Below are 18,591 nucleotides of genomic sequence, written 5' to 3' on the forward strand. Positions count from 1 at the left end.
GGTGTTATTCTGTATATTCAGTGTAAAATTGGCCATCCAACTGTCAAGAGGCTTTAGGTCATAGATTTCGTTTTCTGAAAGCAAAAATGACTTCTGGTCTCTATAGCCATTGCCAGAGCTGTAAGTATACGCTGGCTTAGACAAAGCCAAGGTGGGCTGGGCTGCTGACTGCTCTGGCTTGGTTTCAGATGAAGACAGCTCTCAGACCCCTGCAGGCCTAGCATCTCCTCCTAAGGATTGAGTTGGAGTCCGAGGACACACAGGCCAGAGGGGAATCCTATCTCCTGATGCTCCCACATCTGCCTTTCTTCCTGCTGCCCTGCTCTCCTCACCCGCAGCGACACAGAATCAGGGCTTTCCCCTCTCTGACAGCGTCATCTTGGGGATCCCCAGTGGAGGCAGGGCTTGATAGTTTCTGGAACTGTACATACTAGGAACGTGTCAGATTCTTCAAGCAGCCCCATTTTTGTCACCACCCCATCTTCTAAAAAGATAAATGGAATTTCATTAGTAGCCAGCTGGGGAGGAATGCCAACTACCTATATGGTTCCCACAATGTTTACAATAAAACAGAAAGTAGTTCCTTCCATGTAAAGTGACTGTGCCTGTCCTCCTCCTTCTCTAGGGCTAAAAGGAGCCCCAGGACAGGAAGACCTTGGCTCTGAGTGCGTTGTCAACACTCTGGGGAAGCGTCCTCTCTACAGGGTCAGAGCCCTGGGAAGGCTCAGACCTGATATAATGCAGCCCTGGCACCTTATATGGCCACAGCCAAATTAAGTTAAAAAGTCATTGAAACCGATTTCTATCTTTGGGCAAGAAGAAATCACATGTGGGACACTTGAGCTCGAAGTAAAAGTAAATTTGAGCCTAACTCAAAATTGCCTTTTACTTACCTCCCTGGCAACCATCATCAACTTACCTGCGGTCCCTTTGGTGCGTGCTTGGTCAAGTGTTTTGTTTCTAGAGAGCATCATTTTAGTCTGTGAGTACACCCCAACCTCCAGCCTAAGTTCACTGAAACCAAGAGAGTACATCTGGATGGTTTTGCTCTTACTAATGACTGAAAATACGTTTTGTATTTTTGGCTGCTACACACGGCCACATTCCACTGGCAGTGTCCTGGGCACCCTGTGGAAAGGATAGGTGTCAAGTTAACCTAGTTTGCTGAGGGATGGGTTGTTTACTGTCTCTGGGTTGATATTCTAGTCCAGACTCATACTTCATTCTCACTTATTTACCCTCACTAGCGTCCCTTCCCCTTGCTGCCTGCACTCCACAAAAAATAAAAATAAAATACAAATAGACCCACACCCTTGCACCCTCCCAGTTTGGAGTCACAATCCATTTACCATTTATCAACCAAACTCTAATATACCTTAGCTGTGCAATTTAGTGGAAGGTTCTCATTTTCTTCTCATACTGGGCTATCTTTAAAGATAGGGGCTAGTGAAGAAAATCTAGGTCTCTTAACTTAGGCTGCTATAAGAAAATATCAAAGGCAGGTGATTTAATCAACAAACATTTATTTCTCACAGCTCTGGAGGCTGGGAAGTCCAAGATCAAGGTGCCAGCCTGTTAGGTTCCTGGTTAGGGCTCTCTTCCTGTCATGTAGACAGCTGCCTTCTCACTGTGTCCTCACCTGGTGGAAAGAGAGGGATCTGGTCTCTCTTCCTCTTCTTATAAGGACCCCTATCCCATCATGGGGTCCCACCCTCATGACCTCATCTAACCCTGATTACCACCCACAGGCCCCATCTCCAAATGCCACCACTTGGGGTTAGGGGTTCAACTTATGAATTTGAGGGGTCACACATCCAGTCCATAACATTAGGAAAATAAACTTTCCTTATCTTATGGTCTGATTCCCAGTTGAGCCACAGGTGGACAGGTGGCTCTCCTTGAAATGAGGATCATCTGGAGATTTACCCCATTTCCTGACCTTCTGCCTCGCTGAGACCCAGGGAGGAGCTCGGGGCTGTGTTGAGGGAGAGGGAATGAGATGGGAACTACAGTTTTCTAGCTCTGAGCCTGGAACCAGAGCTTTGGGCTTAAACCATGAGCCTGAGGCTGATCACCCCCTTTTAGGATTGTCTGTGCCTGGTGGGCTGGATGGGAATGAGGAATGGTCTGGAATTTGGTAAACAGGCACAGTCCAATCCAGTCAAATGCTTCATTGCCTGGTCTCTTTGTTCTGGGTGCGTCAAAAATGGGAGACTGCATGTTTTTAATCTCATGCCTGTCTTCCTTCTAATAATTAGTTCCATCAAATTGTTTCCTCTGAGACAAGAGCACGTGTGGATTCTAAGTCCTTAGCATTCTCTTCTTGGTGAGTTTTAATTTGTTATGCTTATGGAACTGAGTGCTAAATCTTAGTGACTCAATTAAGACGGCTGCCTCCTGTGAACAACTAAGGATGATTCTTCCAGTTCTCCATTTCCTGAGGGAAAAGAATGGAAGACACTCAAGAGTTGGAGGGAACTTAAACTTTTAAAGCTGAAGGTACAAAGAGGAAAATCTTTGAGGATTGGAGAAAACTGGGGCCTCTGGGGCTTCTTCCGCCGGCGTTTAACCCTTGGGCACCCTTCTTGGGTCAGGAGGTCTCAGAGGGTACAGGTCAACCCAGGACTCGTGTCAACCTGACTTAGCACCTGGGCTGAGCTCAGCCTCCCTGTGATGTAAAGGAGAGTCAGGCCTGCCTCTCCAGGTGAGTAGGATTCACTCCTTGGCTTTACCGCAAGGAAAAATGTACGGGCCATGAAGAGTCTAAGCTGAGGATTTGCTTAAAAACGTGTCCAGAATTGTTTTTTCTTCAGGTCATGTTGTGCTACTATTTCTAATGGTCATCCTTCTTTCCATTTCCCCTCCTCTTTCTTTCTTTTTATTGTGTCTTAAAAATACTACCAAAGGTCCTCTCTCCCCCACGCCCTCCTCTCCCTCAAGAGGACTGCTTTGCATGGCAGCCCCCTGGCACCCGCAGTTCCTTCAAGGACTCCCTTTACCTGAGCTCACCAAAGCCGTACGTCCCACCCGGCACCCCCAGCCAGCAGAGCCCCTCACGACCCCGGCCCATCTCCGTCCCCCTGGCAGCCAGATCAGCGCCCAGAGGTGTGCTGTGTCCTGGGCCCTCACTTCTGGGTTCCACGCTCCCCAGTGCTTGGTCCCACCCCCAGCAGTGCTGTGCAGCTGCCAGGACAGTTTATAGAGAGAATGTGAGCTCTAACCCACGTCATGAGGCAGTTGGGAATAAAAAGGTCAGCAGCTTATATGTACCTTGTTTATCCCATAACATTCGCCCCGTGGCATCGGAAAACCTCTCTGGTGTTGCACGTGACCCAGACAAAGGCACTCCCTTGGAAGCTGCGGGCACTCGAGCACCGGCTCCCAGCACTGCCTCCTGCACAGCCGGCACGGGGAAGCCACGCTCCGCTCCTCCTCCTGACCCTCCCAAGCTATTCTCTGACATCCGTAAGGATGCCCTTAGCCCTGGCGAGAGTCCTTCCCCGGGGACTCGGCCTTCGTCAGCAGACGCAGTGAGACCACCTGTGCTAGGCCCCCAGGTTACCTCTGATCCCGAAAACCGGAAGAGAAAACAACCTTACCTTTTGCAGCCGTGTTATCCAGCCAAGGCAAGGAATTAGGAATGTTTGTGTGTCTCCTACACCCTCTCTTTCGAAAACTCATGCGAGCAGCTTGTTTGTTTTCTGGGCCGCCCTACCTCCTTTTCCTCGTGAGTGGTGCTGCAGCTTGAGGCTCAAACCCTTCTGTCTCAACATCTCAGCTCAGTCTCCCTGTGTCTCCCCGCCTCTCTTTTCTGTAAATACGTAAGTATGCTGGAGCGTGGAATCCGTAGACTAATAATATGGTGAACTATTATATGTTACATGTGTTTTGTAACAAGGTGCCAAAGAAATTGTATTTACTCCCAAGCTTTTGGGCTCTGCAAGCAGTTTGGGGGTTAAACACAGCCTGCCTGCCTGTTCTGTTGTTCTCTTTTTCTCAAGTGTTAGAAGGACTCAAAAATAGATGGATGGAAAGTAAACTTGGATGGGGTTCCCTCTGTGTCATAGAGTGTCAGGAGGCCAGCTGGCTAGCACTGACTGTCTCGTGTACTCTGAGGAAAGGGCACTGATTAAATATTTCTCAGAGTACATCACTGCATGTCCGCTCTCAGCTGTTTAAATATGGAATTCCTTCTTCCCTGCCGTACCCCTTTACGTAATGACCCCCTTATTTCCTACAGGATGCCACTTCCTCCAGCCCAGCCCAGCCTGAGGTAATAGTTGTCCCTCTCTACCTGGTTAACACTGACAGAGGGCACGAAGGCACTGACAGACCTCCAGCGTCTCTGGGGCCCCACGGCCCCCCGGTCCCGGCGGCCGCCCCTGCCGGCTCACCTCTGACCTTGCCGACTCTAGACGATTTCATTCCCCCTCATCTGCAGAGGCGGTCTCACCACCGCCAGCCAGCCAGCACTCCTGGCTCCCTCCCCCCCGTTAGCCAGACACCGCCATCCTTCTCACCACCGCCTCCGCTGGCCCCTCCGGTCCCCGAGGGCCTCCGCAGAATCTCGGAGCCTGGCCTCACGGGAGCTGTTTCGAGTACCGTAAGCTTGCTAGATCCCCTTCCTCACGGCTTTCCTGAATGTTTGCTCCCGGCAGTAAAGAGAAAAAAAAAAAAGAAAAGAAAGAAAGAAAAACCAAAAAACCCTTTCTCACTCAAGTACTAAGTTCTGAGACAGACGTTGGCTGCCCTGTGCTTGTGTGATGACCGGAACCGTGTTTGCTTTCACTAGAGCATGCCTCCCCTGTGTGTTCCGTGGGCCCCTTGTGGCTGTTCAGCAACCTCTCTAGACCCTCTTCCTCTCCGTCCTGTTTGGAATGCACATCTTCCTGCAGAGAAAACCGCCTCTGTGGCCTTTCCTTTGGCTAGCTGTGCTCTTCGTAGGCCAGGCAGATGTAGTGCGGAGAGCGAAGGAAAGCTGAGGAATTGCGTGGAAAAGCCAACAGTAGGCATGGTGCTGTTTCTCTAACAGGGAGCAGGGAGATTCTAGGGGAGGGAAGGATTCACTCTTGCTGATTTTGCAAGTAAGCAAACTCTCTTTTATATACAGCAATGGCAGAGACTGGGTTTAAAAAAAAGTTTAACTGAGCAAATGGATATACAGGCCTGGTACGAGCATTAGCACTGTTTCCTCAAAAGGCAGAAGATTGCTGGGGCCCCTGCAGGGTGGCTGCCAGGGGCTTTTGAGGCAAAACAGTACCTGCCCCAGTGGTCACGGGAAGTTAGAGTGTCCCGACACTTCAGGTCCTGTCCTGCGAGGGACGAGTCCCCATCGTAATGGGAAAGCCCAAGTGCTTTAGAGGAAAGGCCAAGTCCAAGGGCTCAGTCTGTTCTCCCGTCAGGAGCCCTGGGAGCCGAGAGACTGCAAGAACCTCAGTGTGAGTCGTAAAATGGGGACGTACGGATCTGTCGGGGCTGTGGGTGCAGTGGAACTGAGTACGTAGAAGTTTCTGATACAGGGCCTGGCACGCAGAGAGTGCCCAGTAACTGTTAGCTTTGGGGCTGAGGGGTTGCCCTAGCAAATGGACCAGAGCTCCTCAAAAATAAGTGGCTGACTAAGTAGCAGTTCATCATTGAGTTCCTGCCACGTTCTAGTTGTCCTGCTAGATTCTGTGGGCACAGCTGTGAACAGGATTTATCTGAGTGGTGTATTGGTGCTCAAGTGTAGCGTACATGGGATCCTCTGAGGTTATACTCCTAGAGTTTCTGATTGAGTGGGTCTGGGGAGGGGCCGAGGACTGAGATTTGGCAACAGGCATCCTGGGGGATTCTGACGCTGAGGATCTGTGGACCACATTTTAAAATGTAGCAACCTAGTGGGTCATGCAGTTGGCTGATGGAATTAAACGTTCATTGACATCCCTCTGCGTAAAGAGGTATGCCTACAAAACTGGCTCCGGTGGCTCATTAAACTGAAGCCAGTCACACAGAAGGCAGGAAGGAAACTTGTTTTTTGACTTGTAAGAGAAATTACAGTGAGATATCCGGCACGCCAAAGCTGGGAAAGGCTACATCCCGGGGAGGGTCCTCTTCTCTAATCTCTAGATACAGCACAACACGGTTAGGTGAGGACCTGGCCACATGTGGCCCCGGGGCTTTGGATATCCTAGCTTTGAGCTTTTCCACTCAGCCCTGTTGGAGGAAAGTGCTAGGTTGTTCGCTGATGCATCCTCCTCACCCCAGCTCAATTTATAGGTGCATTTAGAAGCCACTCTTGTTTTGGAGAGTATAGGCACAGAATGTTTCTCTGGAGCAGCATGTAAAGCAAATCTTATTTTTAGTGCACTGGTATATCATGAGTAGCTTTCTTGTGTACCCTGCACTTTGTCATTTGCATAGATCTAGATTTTCATATTGAGCTTGTCTCGTGTGCCAGGACAGATTAGTTGGGACAGTGTCCTCCATTTCGCAAACCTGTTTGGTCAGCCTGGTACTGACTTCCCAGCAGAACTTCCTTTGGCCCGATAACTTCTGGTTTGGCCCTGGGTACAAACAGAGTAAGAGGTGAAAAAGCAAACTGGTTGGATTCCTGCAATGAGTGAGAATTGTCAAGAGGAACAGGAGCCCCTGTGGATGGTGGCCAAACCACAAGTTGATATCTGCTCCATCTGCAGTAATTGGAGAGTAAGAGGGAAGAAAATTCATGTTAATTGATCCAGGTTCTTTTAGCCAATAGCTATTTTTGTGATGTTCCAGAAATAAGATTTACGCCAGAGTAAAATTTGTGAGATGCTTAATGTTCACACGATTCATCCAGGCATTTATACTTTAAGGAGCTGTATGCCTGATTTTTTGTTTCTTGGGTGCATTATGGCAGAGTTATCTTTATTACATCACTTTGGAAGTAAATTAGGAAAAGTGTAATTGTTTTTCCACTATACAAAAGAAAAAATTGAGACGAGGCACTTTTTGAACAAGATCATGTTGTGCCTCTCGAGTCTTAGGAAAAGGTTTTATTTACTAAACTGAGCTGCCACTCAAAACTAACACCTATGACATTAGGGCACTTTCAGAAGAGGTGAGCTGACCAAGCCAGTGTTTTTAAAGGAAGCTCCTACTGTGTGTCAGGAGCTGTCCCTGGTCCTGACACTCACATCCTCTCTTTTGGTGGGCACGTGTTCTCTTGCTACAGAGGATGTTCAGAGACACCTTTGCTGATAGACGACTCCTGTCAGTTACTGTGGCATTGACTGAGCACCCATGGTCTGCAGGGCATTGTGCTAGGTGCAGGGGGAAGAGGAGGAAGGGAGGCATAGCCCTTGTCCTGCAGGTACTTACAGAGCAGTTGGTCTCTGGTTGGACCACACTGATTACTTTAAGCTACACTTTTATCTAGAAGGTAACTATCAGTCTTGTTCTTCAAACCTTTTGGGAATGACATTCTGGCTTTGGGGTCTGTAAACTTCAAAATAGAAACTTTGCAAAATTTATAGGCATGATAGAGGAAACTGTCTACATATCTTTACTACATTTTGAGGTCCTATTTTCATGTCTTTAAAAAGACTGCTATTATTCCCATCATGCAGATTATAATGTTAGTAGTAATAATTTTATTGGTATTTCTGGCAGACACCTCAGAATTTCAAAGTCAGGACTTTCAGAAGTCTTTACTTCAGAGATCTTTGTCAGTCAATATTAGAGTGAGAAAATGTCACAGTACGACAAGATAATGTCCAAATCTCAGAAGTAAGTGCTAATAGGGTCGTTCAGGGGTGTAGGTAAGAGTAGCTTTCCAAGAGTTCCAGTACTTAACTCTTCCCTGTTCTTACATCAATGGCTTCTCATCCTCACAATGTCTCATGTTGCTCTAAACAAGTACTAAACTTTCCTGATTTTCCCCAATTAAACCACCTTTTGTTCTCAGATTGCACTGGGGATTGCATGAGTTTTGCATGTTATGCTTCTTCGAATTTGCTTTTTCAGTAACCGGATTGAGCCACAGTTATGACCAGATGAAAATAATGAATGACGTTGCTGAGACTTCGAGTAACATTCACCTTCCTTCTCTCCCCTTACTAATCCCAACAAAGAGAATGAACATTCCAGATTAAACTTCTAACTGGAATTAATATGTCTCACTGATTACATTTCTTTTTATAATTAAGGTCCTTGTAAAGCTTTAAATCTCTTCTTTTTAAAAAGCGTTACCTCTTGGTTTCACGTAGTTGCAGTGAGTGACAACGTTTGTTTTCTTTTCAGGACTCAAGTCCTCTACTAAATGAAGTTTCTTCATCGCACGTTGGAACTGATTCCCAGACCTTTGCACCAGTTAGCAAGCCATCATCTGCCTACCCCTCCACGACAATTGTCAATCCTACTATTGTGCTCTTGCAACACAATCGAGGTAAGGGATCTGCCAGGAGCACCCCGCCCCCAGCTGGCTGGAATCAGCCGTAGCTGCACTGTGACATCTAGGGCAAGAATTCTGCCATTCCACAGCATTTTCTACAAATCCTATCCTTCCCCGAGGCCACCTGCCCCAGTTTACTCACTCCCACGACCCACAAAGTAATCACAGCAGCAGACAGAGGCCCCTGTCTGGGCATGAGGTCAGGTGTCTGAATAAGTAAGTAGGTGACGTGTGTCCCACAGCCTTGGTATTCAGTTTTCTTCAGATGGGAGCTCCAAAAAGAAAGAAAAGACAGAAAGGAAAACATCTGCCCCTTAATTACCGTCATGAGAATTCTAGTCAGGGCTCTGCTAGGAAAATCCAGGTGCAGTAATACCTCTTTTAATTACTGTCCTAAATCCTGTAGTTCTGTGACATGAATTTTCTAGAAAGCAAACTTTTGAGCACCAAAATTAAAAAAAAAAAAGAAAACCTACTGGATGGGAAATTTTCTAGAATAGAAAACATGTTTTTGTATCTCTAAAACAGAGGCTTTTGAACTTTTTCTTAGTGACTCATAGCCTTCATTCTCTCCAGAAGTCACTGCCCTGGGCTTTCCCTCAGTGGCACCACCATCTGGGGACTTGACGTTGGTGTGGCTTCTTGCCCCTTACCCTTTGTGGCCCCCGACAGCTTTGCTGAGGGTTTTCATGTTTGTTTTCTAGAGTTTCTCTGACTGCTGCTGGTTGGTTCTTCCCTTTCTCTGAAGGGATGTCGTAGGGGAAACGGAGCACATTGAGGTAGTAATGATGTATGTTGACCCTTCTGCTTTAAAATCCCAGAAGATGATTCTAAGTCCCAAGTTTTCCTTTTTGAAATTCCATAGAGGAATAAACTTCCCCTTCACAAAAGTCCTTTGCAGTGTGAAATGTAAAGTCTTCAAGCAGTTTCCTAGTGTAGAAAGGGCTCTTGAGTCTGAATTTCAAAGAACGGTGGAGGTTTAATTATTTTATTTAGAGCTCAAAGCTCGGTACCAAATCATCTTTTTCTTGACTCCCTGCTCATCTACTTCATACTTTTCCTCCCCTCCCCTCCCCCTCTGTATTGACTTGGATGAGAATGGGACTGGAGTCTATTTTTAATTGTTTTCCGTATTAAATGGAGTTTTCTATTTCCTGCCCCAAACTTGAAAAGCAGATGAATGAAACATTTTCTCACAATCATCCCACTCAAATCTTAGTTATTTTAGTAATTTTATTTTTTTCATTCTGTGTGGTTCCCATATTAATTTTCACCCATGAATCTGTGTTCTTCAAAAGATAGAAGGGTCCCACCCCCTACACTAAGCTACGTAAGAGCCTGCTTTCCTTTCAGCGGTGCCATCGCCCTTACTGGCAGTAGCTTTCTCTGCCCAGAAAGTGTCCATAATGCAGGACAAAGAGAAATTTCAGTTCTCTATGAACTTCTTTATGACTCATCTTTTTAAAAAACCCACTCAAAAAGAAGCAAGTTAGTTCCCAGAAGGAAAGGCAGTTTATTCCCAAGGCCACTTGGTTTTTGGGAAATGCCAAGTGTAATGCCAGCTACTTCTGATGACACCTAGTGAGACGTTTTTGGGCACAGAAGTGCCTGTAGTTCCTTTTTTGCTTCTTCCCTGAACAAATGGAGTCTTCTTATTTACTCAGATGCCTTTGGTTCTTGCCTTTCTCTTTTGTCCAAGTCCTGCCTTTGGGCTTAAACATCAGAATCGTGCAGCCTGAATCACACGTCCTTCAGAAAAAGGTTCAAGTACGTTTGTTGTTTGGAATTAAAAGGTAGCTTCCCCTACGCTCCTTAAGGAGGTGGGAAGAGTTGAGGAGAACGGAAACGCCTAGTGCAACCGGCTTTGGATCACTAATCATCAACTCACTTTAGGTCAGGCATTTTTGGCTTCGCTTTGGAATTTACCCAGCCTGGCAGCCCTGCTTTGCCTCACAAAAAGTACCCGTGAAAACAATTTAACTATTGCAAAGTCTCCTGAGGGAGTGGTAACTCTGCTCCACTTCTAGAATTCTAGTTTAGTCATCGTAAAAAAGGTTCCCTTTGCTCCTGCCTAGGCTGCCCCAGGGCATAGTGTGACAATAACCCTGTCTCCCCAGGCCAGGCCCCCCTACTGCAAACAAACGGAGGGGCACTGCACCTCTGGCCTGGCTCTCACGGTTGTGTAAACATAGCCCTTGCCCCTCTCTCTGCAGCTTTCCGTCCCACATGTGTTTGAGGGCAGATGGCTATGATCAGTCTGGGGAGGAGGATTTAAACTGGAAAACTCTCAGGACTGAGAGAGAGAGTGCCTGGGTGGTTCTTGGTCTTCAGTGTGCATAGCACGCTGGGAGTCACATTCAGGAGGTCTTTGGCGGGGAGGCATGGGGGAGAAGCTCTGCATTTTTCAGCAAGCTTGCAGGGCATGTCCATGGAGCACATGAAGGACAGGAGTTCCGCGGTCCCAGACTTCTGGATCTCATGGTCACGTGAAACGGTCTGGGGACTAGCCTGGGGTTGCTAATTTCTAACTTTTGCTAAATAACACTCCTGAGAAACAACCACTGTGATCTACACTGCATGCATCTCTTTCTATGAAGGAAAGGCTATTCCACACCTCAGAAGTGCGATACCACATAATCTTTTCAATTGAATAAATTTGCTTTTAATTGCTAGGGAAGGCCTTGCCTCCAGCTTGGAGACTAGTGTTTGGGTACCATAGATCCGGTGAGCACTTTGATTTAACAGACAAGGAAACTGAGGCTGAGACGTTATGTTGTTGGTCAGTGCCATCTGGCAAGTTGCTGGCAGAGCTGAGCCTAGGGCTCTGCTGGGCTTCTGTGGTCCAGCTAGTGTGAACCTTGCCCACATGCCCGATGTAGACAGGGTGACTTCCACTGGCTGTGAGCTCCCCTGCTGCTCTGTTTACTTCTCGCCACGCTGGTTCTGGAGGGAGGGTGGGGATGCCGCCAAGGGGAATGATGACAGCACCCATGGGCTGGCAAGTGTTCTATTTTTATACATGTGGCTGCTTTATATTTAGCAGCTGTAGAAGGTAAAGGTCATTTTTGTGCTTATCCCAAAGCACATAGGCACAGAACTCTCCAAAGGAGATGCTGGCCTCCCCACCGCGAGACTGCCCAGGAGGGTGGGAAACCAATGGACCTCCCACTGTTAAGGAACCAGTGGGACCCGGTGATTAGAGTTGGAAAGAAACCTGGGGAACCCAGGTTCTAGACGCAGCTCTGATTTTCAGTGTCATCTTGGGTAGTTTGTGCCCCTTGTCTGAGGTCTCTCAGCCAGTGCTGACCTACCTGCTAGAGTTACTGTGAAGATTAAAAGCGTTCACACATGTGAAAGCTCTTAAAACAATATCTGGCATTTAGCAAGCTCTCAGATGGTAGCTGCCATGGTTATGATTACATTCCCTCAAAAGGTACCAAGACTGGGGTGTATAAAGTCCTGCTCCCTTGAGACCAGGGGAGTTAAGGGCCTCCTTCAGTGATCAGATCACTTTAAGATGTAAACAACCAGAAAACCGTGATTGTTCCCCGAATCCTGGCACAAATCTAAGGGGAGAGGGACAGGAGACACCACACCCAGATGATGAAGCCACATTAATATCCCTGTATTCAGCTGGACTACACAGCATTTTAGCATCTAAGCCCAGAGGACAGTGAGGACACAGGTTTGGGGATCCTAACGAGTTATGCCAGGACTTCTTGGTCTTACCATGTCTGTGTAAATCTCACTTACACTGTGTATTTTTTGTTTTTATCACAGAACAGCAGAAACGACTCAGTAGCCTTTCAGGTAGGTGAGAAATATTTATTTACATACTAACACCTGTTCCTGCTAAAGCCATCTTCTGGCCACCACCTGATGTGTTCAATCAGTGAAGTCTTGCGAGCTTCTCTGATGGTGTTGGGAACTCTGCTTATTGCTGGCTGCCAGGATGATAAAAACAGGCATGGTTCCTGCCTCCCTGGAACTTGAAGGCTGGTGGGGGCACACTAGTGGTGCAAACTAGTAAAACGTTTCCAGTGGGACAGTGACAAGTGCCTTGATTGGTAAGAACTGGCTATTCTGAATAAAAAGGACAAGGAGCTATGCTTTGGATGGAGTGCTCCTGGCCAGCGTCATTGAAGAAGCCACCTTCCTATTGCTTCTGTCTGTCTTCTAGGGTGTGACAAGTCCGGGGTTGGGAAACGTGGATCAGTTCTCTCCTTTTTGGGTGGCAAACCCAAATGCCAATAGATGACCCTGGGATGATGGACCAAGGGGAGAGCCTCCAGACCAGCAGTGCCTGGAAGAGGGTTGGGGAGCACAGCTTCTTGAACTTGAGCTGGCATCAGACCCTCCTGGAGAGCTGGCCAAAGCCCAGATTCCCGGGCCACACCTCCAGAGATTCGGATTTCATGGGTATAGGCGAGAAGTTGCATTTCTTGTTTCTTTTTTTAAAATATTTATTTATTTATTTGGCTGCGTTGGGTCTTAGTGGCGGCCTGCAGGATCTTTGTTGCTGCGCGTGGGCTCCAGGGTTCTCTATTTGTGGTGCGCAGGCTCAGTAGTGGCGCACGGGCTTAGTTGCCCCACGGCATGTGGGATCTTAGTTCCCCGACCAGGGATCGAACCCACGTCCCCTGCATTGGCAGGCAGATTCTTAACCACTGGACCACCAGGGAAGTCCCAGAAGTTGAATTTCTAAGCAGCTCCCCTGCGATGCTGATGCTTCCCTCTGTACTGACTGCACTAGAATAGCAAGTTTCATCAAGAGCCGACAGTGGTGGGGAGTGACTGCAAATATAATCAGATATCAGGGCTCACTCCCCGATAAAGTGTGCAGGATTGGGACAAGGTTGGGGTGGGGAGGGAACCCAGGAATGGGAATGTTTGGCCATTTCCTTCCGGCTTTCTGTAGCCAAAATCCTGGTTCTCCCACCTACTGATGGTGCGACCTAAGGCAGGTTACTGATGATCTAAACTACAGATCAGTTTTTATCTGCATGATCTAAACTACAGATCAGTTTTTATCTGCCAAATAGGGAAAGCAGTAGTGCCTCCTGGGTTCTGCTTGTCAGCAGCTTAGCACTGAGCACTGGCACTCAAGTGCTTGATAGAAATGAGTTACTCTTGTCAGTAGGTGCCTCTGTTGGCTCACTTGTCATTTTATTGAGTGCCTACTTTGTGTAAGGCACAAAGCCAGGCTCTGGGGCTGTTTTGGGGAACTGTGCTGCCCTCAAGCAGCTAATGGTGTGATATCGTGGCTTGTAACCTTGTTTTGGTCATGGACTCATTTGGAGAATCTAAGCAAGGCAGTAGATTCATTCTCTAGAGGAAGCCACACAGCCACATGCATGCAAACACATGGCACGTGGTGGATTTGCCGGGACTCGTGATCTCTGGGGTTGAGGACCCCTGATCTGGTGGACAGCAAAAGCCACCATTTTTCTGAGCAGCTGCTCCATGAGTTCTGTGTTCCTTCATCCTGCTTCTGTCCTGTGATTCGTGGAGAGCCTGGTGGGGAGGACATGGGGTTCTCACACCCTCTCCACTTTATCCAGGACTTGGCCGCAGGACCAGGACAGGCCATGGCTGAGCTCAAGGTGCCCTTTGCTAACCCCTCCTGGAGCTGCCGCACTCCAGCCCACTTCATTCCCTGGCCCCAGCCCAGATTGCTGAGAACAGGGCGGCTCTGAAAAGGAGCTCCTGTGGGCGCCTTCCTGCTTTGGGGAGTTTGAAAAGGCACCTCAACACAAGTTAGGGGACCCAGAGTTCGGTCCTGGTTCTTCCCTCTTATAGTAGCTGTTTGTCCCTGGGTAAGTGACTTCACCTCTCTGAGCCAGTTTCCTCGTATGGGAAATAGGCATGTAATCCTTGCCCCTGCCTCAAAGAGGCGTTGTAGGGATCATTTGTGATGGGAAGAGGGAGGGTGCTTCGCACACTGGAAGGTGCTGTGTGAATGTCGGGGCTTCTCTATCGTGCTGGCAGGCTCAGGCCACATCCTCCGCTTTAAAATAAGCCCAGCGCTTCCATCCTCCACTTTTGGTGCAGATCCACTAAGGGTATTTGATAGAGCGGGACATAAAGTACGTGCTCACTAAAAGCAGTTTTGTTTAAAAAGGAAGAGCACCATTTTGTTCAGAAGCTCCTGAAAGAGAGAGGGCTGGTGGGGCTGGTGCTCTAGTCTGTGCTCTGTAGTAAGAGAAAGTAAGGCTTTTCCCCCCACCCCAGTGGTGATGGGACTTGGAAGGACCACCAGCCTCCCTCCCACTAACCGATTTTTTATTGAACCTCTGTGGGGCTTCATGCTTAATGAGACTCATCCAGGAATGAGACCCGCATGGGATTTGGCCTCATGAAGCTCCTGTCCCCTGGGTGGAAAGACAGGAAAACAAGGGCTGGGACAGAGGGGATGGCATAGGGTATGGAGAGGCCACCCCTCCCTTCCCCGAGGGAAGTGTAAGCAGCGCTGTGATCCTCAATCACAAAGCTTTGGGTGTGAAGACTAGGGATGCTCTCCCACCTCCCCCAGACACACATGCCCTGTCCAGGTCGTCAGCAGCATCCTTTATTGAGTGGCCCTTTCCAGGACCTTCCTTTGAAAGCACAGTATAAAACTAGAAGGAAATGCTCCAGGATGTCATGTATTTGCCTGGTGAGAAATAGCAAGACTTCATCGTAACCCATTGGATGTCACGGGGTGGCCCCATCACCTGCATGGTACAATGAAGTGCCACCTTGGGTTTCCACTATATAAAGAAACACTTCTTCTTGAGAGGCTGCAGTTCAGCCCTCTGTGTACTGAAACCCACTCAATTACAAATCACACGATCATAGGCTTCTAAAGTAAAAGAGTTCAGGGCTAACTTTTGTAGACCAAAAGGACTCTGGCAGCTTGGGAACCAATCCGTGGACTGTCAGCCTGAGTTTTGCAGTTAAGTGATGGCTGCTAGAGCCACCTGCCCTAACAATTTCTTAAGAATTGCTCTAGGTCTGGAAACGCTGAGGTTGGCATATCTGTGATCTTCCTCTGAAGGGATGACAGTAGAGCGTGAGGACTATGGGCGTCTCTAAGTACTTGGTGAGACAGCTTGAAATCAGCCTCACCTGCTGCAACTTGATCACACTTAGGCAAGGCCTTTCCAGTCGGGAAGGTAGTGTTCAGCACAGCCATGTTAAGGGGGGACTCTGGTAACTCAACATCCCCCCACCCTCCTGAGCTTCCTGCCAAATCCTTGGCCTCCTGTTGGAATTTCTTGGGAGCCTGAGAACTCACCCCGTATAACCAGTCTGGTCTTAACATCTTTTAAAGCTTACAGTGGTGATGCCAGAGATACAACAAACTAGTGAATAATACAAAAAAGAAGTAGACTCACAGATGTAGAGAACACACTAGTGGTTTCCAGTGGGGGGGTTGAGGGGGTGGGAAGTACAACCTATTGGGTGTGAGATGGGCTACAAGGGTATATTGTACAACACGGGGAATATAGCCAATATTTTGTAATAACTGTAAATGGAGCGTAACCTTTAAAATTGTATAGAAAGTTAAAAATTAAAAAAAATCAGAGCAGTGTGAAATCGTTTTAATTAAGGAAAATCCCTATGTCTTTTAAAAAAAAAAAAAAACAACTTACGGTGATGGGATTTTCTGAAACACTCATGAAGCTGAGTTTTGCACAGAATGTTTAGAAATTGTTCTGCGGTCCCAGAATGAGTATTCATTTCAGAAGTTTGTTTGAAACCCAGGCAAAGCCACTCCATTGAGCAGTCTGTGAAAGTCGTAAACCTGAGCCCGCTGGCGGCAGTGTTTCCCCAGCTCCCACACCCCTCCTCCACACACAGACATCTCTGACCTCGGCACCGCTTTCCATGTACCCTGGAACATGGAATGTTTAGTCCTCCCGCCAGCACTCGGAACGTTTTCTTTTCTCAGAGGTGAGAACCTCTCCCTCAGTCAATGAACAGATCCTTCCCGGACACGTACTAATAGCCCGGGCACATCTTCATCCCCTGCCGTCTCACCTCATGGGCTCCCCTGGTAGGACATTAGACTCCCCGGTGTAACCCTTTTTGCCCCCCAATCTTTTGGCCTCTCTGGTGACCATCTGACACAATCCTTCCTTCCGTGCTGACCTCCCTCCCTACTTAACTGCCCGCTCCCTGCCCACAGACTCCCCTTCCCCTGCAATCTGGCGTCTACCCTCTCTCCCCTCCTGAAATTTTCTCCCTCAGAGAGATCCTGTGACTCTTTTTTTGCCTAAGGTAATGCCGCTTCCTCTGCTTCAATTTCTTTTTTTCTTTTTTTTCCTCTGACGCATTACCATCCCACTTCTTGGAACTCTGTCTTCTCTGGTTTCAGTGACACCTCGCTTGTTCCTCTCCGGTTCATCTCCTATCCCTCCAACAACAACTGCAAGCTTCTGGGAACCCTTTTTTTTTTTTCTGCTTTTCAGCCTGTAACTGTGACATTCCTTTGTGCATGACTTCGGCCCTTGACTCTGCTGTCACCTCCTCCACTGACCTCTGCCATCTCCTTGCCTTCAGCCATCACTTTTGTGCTGATGGCTCCAAAATCGCCCTCTTCCGGGGCCTCTCCCTGGGCTTCACTCTCATATGTCTTCAGGGTCTCCGGGGCACTTCTACTTGAGTGTCTCGCTGTCTCCTCAAAGTTACCCTAAGTGCAGGCAGTCTTCACTCCCTGCCTTCCCCAGCCCAGTTCCCTTTCCTGACTTCTCTGTTTGGATCAGGCCAGCCTCCCAGGCTCGAAACCTTGGTCCCACCTTGGAGGGAGGCCAGACAGGATGTGGTTCAGACAGGACCGCTGGAGTCAGGTGGACACTAGGCCAAATTCCGGCTTGACCGCGTGTTGCTATGTGACCTCAGGCAGGCTACTTTAACTTTTCTGTGCTTTGTTCCCCTTACCTGTTTTTTAAAAATGGAGGGATGACTTAATGGATCAGTAACTGATACTCTGAAAAGCTCAATGCAGACCACAACACTAATAAATGGTTACATGGGCATTCATACTCTACTGCTATTTTGTCCAGTATGGTAGCCACTAGCCACATGTGGCCATTGAGCACTTAAAATGTGGCTAATCCAAATCAAGAGGTGCTGTAGGTATAATATACACACTGACATGCAGTGCTTGGTACAAGATAAAGAAGGTATAATACCTCATTAGTAATTGCTTATACTGATTACATGTTGAAATGATATTTTAGATAGAGTAAATAAAATAAAAATTAATTTTACTTGTTTCTTTTTTTAAAAAATGGAGGGATGATGATAGTTTCTTCCTCATAGAGCTATTGGGAGGATGAGGTGCAATAATGTACGTGAAGAGCTTAGCGCATTGCCTGGCCCATAATAAGCTCAGAGTAGTCCCGAGGCCCCTGGCATTTGCTTATGCCATTCCCTCTGCCAGGAGCATCCTTCACTTCCTCTTTGTCTGGCTGACCCTTCTGAGGGGTGGCGCCTGAACCCAGTTCTGCAGCGGAGCTGGATGTGGACTCCTCTGTCAGCACTGGTTGCCTCCATTCTCACTGCCGGCTCTCCTGCTGTTTCTGCCCACTAGACCGTCAGTTCCTTGAAGGCCAGGCTGGGAAAGGTTCACCCCCATGTCCTCAGCACATGTGAACGCCTAGCGCCTGGCAGGTGCTTTGTAAACGCCTCCCGTAAATAAATGGCATGCCTTGGAGTAACAGAACACACTAAGTCATTTTATAATCTATAGACCACACGTGGTATGTTTATTAGCTCTCTGTAGCTTCCAATCCTGGATGAAATTAAATAAACTCTAATGTGCATTTAGCAGTTTACCGTTTTCTGAGCACTTGGCGTAAGCTATCTTATTGGGTCCTCACAACATTGCTGTGAGCTGGCCAGTTGAAGTGTTATCCCCGTTTCTGGATGAGAAAACAGAGGCACAGAAAAGTTAAGTGACTTCCTCAAGGGGAAACAAGAACTTTCAAGTAGTGTCTGGCCACCCTCGTGTGGTTTACCTGCTCCCTGACTTCCTAGAAAAGTCAGAACTACCTGGATGTCTGGAGCACCAAGTACAGACCTCTATAGGGCACTTACCACACTGTCTGCACATTTTTTAAAAGGGCCTAATGGGCGGAAAACAGTATGGAGGTTTCTCAAAAAAAAAAAAACCTCAAATAGAGCTACCATATGAC

General features: G+C 47.8%; 1 protein-coding gene across 38 annotated transcripts in view; it reads left to right on the plus strand.

Moving 5' to 3' along the window:
• Window positions 1-18,591, plus strand: part of SORBS1 (sorbin and SH3 domain containing 1) — a 241,675-nt gene that overhangs the window by 143,525 nt on the left and 79,559 nt on the right. For 17 of the 38 annotated variants that reach the window (XM_036829021.1, XM_036829023.1, XM_036829015.1 and 14 more), the window contains 2 exons: window positions 8,260-8,404; window positions 12,191-12,220. In XM_036829021.1, the coding sequence (XP_036684916.1) occupies window positions 8,260-8,404; window positions 12,191-12,220 (175 nt within the window). Of the gene's footprint in view, window positions 1-2,906; window positions 3,627-4,240; window positions 4,604-8,259; window positions 8,405-12,190; window positions 12,221-18,591 lie in introns of all 38 variants that reach the window. The other 21 variants (XM_036828992.1, XM_036828997.1, XM_036828984.1 and 18 more) reach the window with 3 other exon arrangements.

Source organism: Balaenoptera musculus, chromosome 16 (assembly GCF_009873245.2).
Source record: "Balaenoptera musculus isolate JJ_BM4_2016_0621 chromosome 16, mBalMus1.pri.v3, whole genome shotgun sequence".
NCBI lineage: Eukaryota > Metazoa > Chordata > Mammalia > Artiodactyla > Balaenopteridae > Balaenoptera > Balaenoptera musculus.